At 42.5% G+C, this 6567-nt stretch overlaps 1 protein-coding gene across 1 annotated transcript in view; it reads right to left on the bottom strand.

Moving 5' to 3' along the window:
• Nucleotides 1–1282: 1282 nt before the first annotated feature.
• Nucleotides 1283–6567, bottom strand: part of Cd180 (CD180 molecule) — a 16861-nt gene continuing 11576 nt past the window's right edge. Inside the window, exons 2-3 of the mRNA XM_055601927.1 lie at nt 5895–6061; nt 1283–4382 (exon numbers count right to left, since the gene is read on the bottom strand). Of these exons, the coding sequence (XP_055457902.1) occupies nt 2654–4382; nt 5895–6061 (1896 nt within the window). The 3' untranslated portion in view covers nt 1283–2653. The remainder of the gene's footprint in view (nt 4383–5894; nt 6062–6567) is intronic.

The raw sequence follows: 6567 nt of genomic DNA, 5'->3' as shown, positions 1-6567 counted from the left end.
GAAATAATGGAGATGTTGACCAGAGCTAATGGGTGACAGTAGTAAGCTCAGATAAGGGCTCAGGGATCAGATGCTTGTAAAATCTCAGCAATCATTTGAAACATAAAACACGAGGGGCTGGGGTATAGCAGATTTTGGCAGAACCATTATATCTGGCATGAATCAAGAGTGATGGCTCCTTAGCTTTGAAGTAGCCTTCTGTCAGTGATCAATATCTGAGATTGTATTGGGGTTCTTCTTTTGAAGGATTCTCAGGAGTCTTTGCATATCTTAGTCTGGAGAGAGGCCTGGCAGGCCAGGAAGTCTACTGTGGCTGAGAATGTCTTAGGTGAGGCAACCCCCATTTCAGAGAAGTGTTGGTGTGCAGAAATGGACTTGCTAAAAGTGGCTTTGGCGTAAGCATAAAAAGCTATCAGTGTTCAGTCCTTCAGAGGTTGGTCTCCATGCTGCTGAGAAGCCTAGGTCTTTCTCTTTCTCTCATCAGTCTTCCCAAGTAACCCAGAACACCAACAGTTGGCACCCAACTGGGGCAGCTTGGGGCTCAGTGAGCAAAAGTGCTTTCTGCAGACTGAGTTCAGCTTCCTAAGGACCCACGTGAAAAGACAGGCAGAGCAGTGCTCACTTATAACCCCAGAGCTGGGGTGGCCTTAGGGCATGAAGATGGGTAGATCCTGGGGTTTGGGTGAGCTCCATATTCAGTGAAGGGTCCTGTCTCAAAATAGTAGGATGGTGAAACATTCACATGACATCAACATCTGCACTCATGTTATGCACACTCATGTGTGAGCATGAGCACACACCCTGTACCCTCATCATGCCCAAGTCATGATTCTGGATATCAAAGAGCCACAAGGACAATAAAGGAGCCATAGTGTTCACTGGCTGTAGCATCCTTCACCATGGGTTTAGATTGACTATACGGGGAAAAGCCACTCTCAGGAGAGAAAGCCATGCCTGCAAATCTCAGGGATGTGAGGACTGACTGCAGGAGCTTCCAGAATCAGGACTGAACAAGCAGGAAAAGCTGAAGTCCCCCAGTAGCAAAAAGGTTCATCCCAGCTGCCTCCTGCCTAAGCAGCTTCCCCAGCAGTGAAGAGCAAGCATGGCTGCTCTTATCATTCTGGTTAGACGTTACCATTGGTCATTCTTCTTTGATATTTGACAAGCATTTCATCATCAGTGAACATATCTAATCTAAAATTAGTTATGACATTTAATCAAGATCTTTATGTACCTGCCCTTTGTTTTCATGGGGAAATTGGGTCCAGATATCAAAATCCTCAAATGTCCAACTCCTTTATATAAAAAACAAAATAGAATAGTATTTTCATACAGCACACACAATCTTTCCATATTCTTCTTGTCTTTCAATGACTAACAGTACCCAACACGGTTTATATGCTATGTAATAGTTATGTTGTTCAGGGAAAGATGAAATAAAAACTATACATATATGTAGTATTGTGCAATCTTTTTCAAATATCATTGTTGTTTAAATTCCTAGATTCGGAGAACAGTAACTGTAAACATTACAGTAACTGAGTTTCAACCAGCAATTCAGACTTCAAAATATCTAGCCTACATCAGAAGGATTCTGAGTCTTGGGAGGGGTTAAGTTGTGACATTGTCAATTATCTTCTCCTCTGTGTCTATGTGCATTCAGTGACCCCCATGCTGTCTGTCACTGCTCCAACCTTTGGGAACACCTTTGGACTGAGCAGAAACCTCTTCTCACTAAACTGGCCTTATCATGTTCCCAACAGCTAGTGGGCCGGGACACATAAATCCACAAGGTTCCACTGTGAAAGTGTTCTTCAATAGTCTCCAAGGGGATTAATAGGCTTTGAAAGGCCAGCCTGGGAACCAGGATTCATCTCCCTGTTCCTGTGGGAAAGAGGTCCAAAGGCCAGAAACATGGATGATAAAAAAAGCAGTTTGGACCACAGCCCACCTCTAAGTCTGCAACCCAAGAGCCAGAATATCAGACAGGGGAAGGGGAGCCTCCATGTTGCGAAATGAATAAAATCCTAACCTTCAGGAATGGGTGGGATGAGGCTTTAAAAGTTTTGTACTGTTGGAGCCCTAGGAACTTCTCAAAAAACCTTAGAAAGCAAATAATTGAGGTGACTAATAGAATCTAGTTGAGAGCAGAATTTTTTACTTTGTCTTTTCTTTTAAATTTATTGGTTTTTTTTTAAAACCTTTTGTCATTTAAAACGAGCATTGAGACTTTTCTGAGGCCTAACTTTCCCAAATGGCTCAATTACAGAGAGCTCAGCCTAGAGCAAAATGTCAGATGTATGAGAGAAAGGGAGTGGAGGGACAGGGCTGGCCCTCCCACCTCCTGCACATAGCCGGATGGTCGGAGGTTGTGTGTGTGTGCTCTTTTCTTCTGAAATGGGTGGGATTACTATATGGTATTCAGTGGATCACTTCTCACTGGAGGAAGTAGCTGTGTGTCTCATAGGAGGATCAGGGCCTCCAGTCCCAGCACTATGGGAGACTCACATGAATAAGACATATGTTTAGGCTCAGTGAACCCCAGCCCAGGGCTAGGAAAGAATAAAAAAGTCTGCTCACCTGAGGATGGTAGTTTCTTCACTTGGGCCAACTTTGCTAAACATATTTATCTGCCTTCTCTGGAAACCTTGAGCTAAATGTGTTGGTATTTCCACCTAAGAAATTTTTTCACTGCAAAAATCAGCAAGACAGTGAACAAGAGCAAGAACACAATGAGAAAGAAAATGCCCACAGCTGTGATACCACAGGACAATGTGACATCAGACAGCCTGACTCCCCTCAGTGTTGGGGGACTTTCACAAAGAGTGTCCTCTATGTCCTCAAGTTTTTGCACATTTTCTTTGTACCATTCTAAAAAATAAATGTTTGAGCAAGTGCAGTCGAGGGGATTTTGTCTTAAGTTAATGATACTTTGCTGGGACAAGATGGGGAGGAGGCCAGATGGGATGATGCTAATGTGATTGAAGGCTAGATTGAGGTAGAGCCCCTTCAGATGACCAAGGGCCTCAATGCTACTGGATGTCAGCCTGTTGTGGCTCAGGTCCACATGGTTCATTATCTTAAGACTGATGAAGGCTTGCTCATCTATGGAGGAGAGATCACAGTGTGATAAAGTCAGGATTTCTAGGCTCCCCAGTGTCTGAAGTGGGTTGCTCTTTTGGATATTCCCATTTGGAAATGGATTTCCCTGTAAGTTCAGGTGCTGGAGTGCTGGCAGGCCGTCAAGGAGATGCTGGTTGCTGGTGTCAAGGAGGCAGTGGGAGAGATTTAGAACCTTCAGAAGATGGAGGTTCTGGAAAGGACTTTGTGCTGTGTTAACATGTAATCGGGTAAAAGACAGATCCAGGAGTTCTAGCTGAGGGCATTCTTTGAAGGCCTCAGTCCTGAGGCCCAGGGGTTCATTGTAGCTCAAGTTCAGGCTTTGTAAGTGAGACAGGTTTCTGAGTTGCAGGTTGCAGCAATCAGGAGTTTCGATGTCATCATGGCTTAGATCAAGCTCCTGAAGATTTTCTAGGTTTTCTAAACAGCCAGTACCAAGCTCAAGCCTCTTCATGTTGCCTTTGACATAAAGATGTGTAAGGGAGGGGAAACTGCCAGCACTGATTTGGCACAGATTTTCAAACTTATTTGCACTGAGAACTAATTTCTTGAGTTTGCTTAGGCCCACAATCCCAGCAGGTAATTCTTTCAGGTGAGTGGCGGTAAGGTCCAGTTCCTGGAGGCTGGTGAAGCAGTGGAATGTGTTGGGGGAGAGGTTGAGGAAGTGATGCTTCTGCAGGTTGATGCTCTCAACAGACACTTCGCAGAGAGCCTCAAGCATGGAATCACTAAGTTCTTTATCATCAAGGTCCTCGAATGTCCCCAGCCACAGAGACTGAATAGTAGAGTTTTGCAAACCCCTGAATATAATGAGCAAGTCGAGAGTCCCTCCAAAGCTCAAACTGTGGAAGACAGTTGACCTAAAAGCCCCAGGCTCCATCCCTGTAATGAGATTTGCATTTAAGTTAAGGCTCAAACCAGTGGCTTGCTGTAGAGAGCCCACATCTTCTTTAGACAGGTAATGAATAGCATTGTTCTGAAAATCCAGGACCTTCAGCTTCTCCGTTGGGAAGTCTTTGGGGAGCTTAATGGAGGAAATATGGTTGCTTCCAACATAAAGACTTTCCAAGCTTTTCAGATTGTGCACTGGGATGAACTCGAGACTGGATATTCCCGTTTGGATGAAGAACAGGTGCTTTAGCGCCTGAGGACCATTAAGTGCTGTTTCTGCCATAAATATCAGGGGATTTGCAGTTAACACGAGTGTGTCTAAATGATGTTGACTTTGGAAAGTATCTTCGTGTATCCAGTAAATCTGGCACCTGGAAGTGAGAAGAGAATTTAACAGTCATTTAAACAAGGACAAAAGAACAAACACCATTACAGCAAAATAGTGTACATTACTGAAAAGCACAACAAAACTTTCTTCCATACCCATAGAGTAGTTTGTTGGGTTAATGGAAAGCCTTAGTTATGAACACTCTGATTCAGAATTTATTCTATACTCCTTTCGCTTTTACAGTGAACACTCAGGGATTTTTTTTTAATTGTAAGAAAAAAAAACCTGATTTGATTGATTGTAAAAGATAAACTGTGATTTGCTGTTTAATTTAATATAAAATATGTCACCTATAACACATAGGCGATAATAGATATTGCTAACATCATGAGAGAGCTACAACCAACCTTTACAGATTTGGGGGAGGGGAGCTGTTAGTGAAGATTGAATCCAAGGCCTAGCACCCACTAAGCATACATTCTGCCACTAGGCTAGAGTCTTTTTTCATCATTTAAATGTAAAAGGGGTTTATAAAGAACTATTGTGTGCCAGACGATCTATGGGAAAATGCTCCTTGAGCTGGAGAACAGTGAAGACTCAGAAAATACAATCCTGACATTACCTCTAAAAACACTGGATTAATTATACACATACACACACGCATGCTGATGGTTCCCTCACCTAAGCACAGGTGAGTAGTAATATTGGCCATAGTAGCTCACAATGGTACGTATAAGCAGGAAAGAAAACGGTAGATGTGTGCATTCTCCCACTCTGCAGAAATGGAAAGGCTGATGAGGAGAGCTGTTACAGTGTCAAGGTGTCAAGGAAGGGTCAGGCTTCTTTCCTTTCCCCACATATACAAGTTGCACACCCTCACCTGCTTTTGCTAGTTGTGCCTATTTGTTCCCAACCATTGCTTCAGCATTCAGATACAACTTTCAGGCACCTGGAATCGTGATGCTGACAGCATCTTTCATTATCTGCTCTAGATAATGAAATTCTTTATCCAATTTGTGTAGAACGGGAAAATAAAGAGTTAACAGAAGTCAGATGTAGGGATGCTAGTTTTTAATCCTAGTTTTCAGGAGGCAGAGGAAGGTAACTGTGAGTTCAAGGCTGGCCTGGTCAACAGAGTGAATTTCAGGACAGCCAGGACTACATAAAGAGACCCTGTCTAAAAAACAAAGTTACTCCATGGATCTATGAGTTTCTTCTAATGTAAGTGTCTGATATGCAGGATATCTGATATGTGGCTCCATGAAAGGGTGGTTCAACTCCCAAATGGGTCACAACCCACAGGTTCAGAACCACTGCCTTAGAACTTCCTAAACAGCACTCCTGAAGCAAAGCTGGAGTGCAGAACGTCTTCCTTCTAGCTGACTGGCTTTTATTTGCAATGCAAGATAGCACCAGAAATGTATTCCTCGGGAAAGGGTAAATACACAAGCAGCTTATCTGTGGCTCTACAGGAGATATTGGAGACACTTGGGATGTGTGATGCGGTTTTGCTTAAGTAAAATGTCAAGAGCACACAAGGAACTGAAATACCTACCTGGTTAAATCCAGAAAGGAGAGATCCATGAGTCTGCTGAAGGTTGTATTTTGAATTGTAGGCAGGAAATTAAAGCTGAACTCCAAACATTCTGTTGAGTTTGGTACAGTGCCAGGAATTTCACTGAGACCTAAATTTTCACAGTTGTATGTTTTGTTGGCTTCTTTCTGATGGGAGAAGCAATATAAATTAATATTGGATTTACTAGTTTGATTCACTCTAGCAAAATTTTGTATGGTTTGCCTTTTGAGAGGTAATCCCATTTCTAGTAATCTTTACCAAAAATAGTCTTGTAAAATTATAAAATGCTTATGAACAACTGTATTCATTTTAGGTTTTTAGTAAGATGCCACAAAGGACAGGAATAAAGTACTTGGTGTTGTGAATCAGTAAAAGTCATTTGTAGTCTATCAGAGACCTCTGAATGATGGGATTTGAGGATGTTAAGAAAATTACATACTTTGTTAGCAAAGGATTGGTTGAAAGCCAAAGTGTGGAGGGCACACCTCTAAATCCCACTATTTTGGAGAGAGTCAGGAGGTTTGTGATTTCAAGGTTGATGTGAGCTACACAACAAGACCCCATCTTAACAAACAAATACCTCCCTAAACAAAAGGCACTTTCTCCTTCTTCTTCTTCTTCTTCTTCTTCTTCTTCTTCTTCTTCTTCTTCT

The sequence above is a fragment of the Psammomys obesus genome, unplaced genomic scaffold (genome assembly GCF_907164565.1).
Source record: "Psammomys obesus unplaced genomic scaffold, mPsaObe1.curated_primary_1811, whole genome shotgun sequence".
Classification (NCBI taxonomy): domain Eukaryota; kingdom Metazoa; phylum Chordata; class Mammalia; order Rodentia; family Muridae; genus Psammomys; species Psammomys obesus.
The sequence above is the reverse complement of the archived record's forward strand: the minus strand, read 5'-3'. Positions and strand labels throughout refer to the sequence as shown.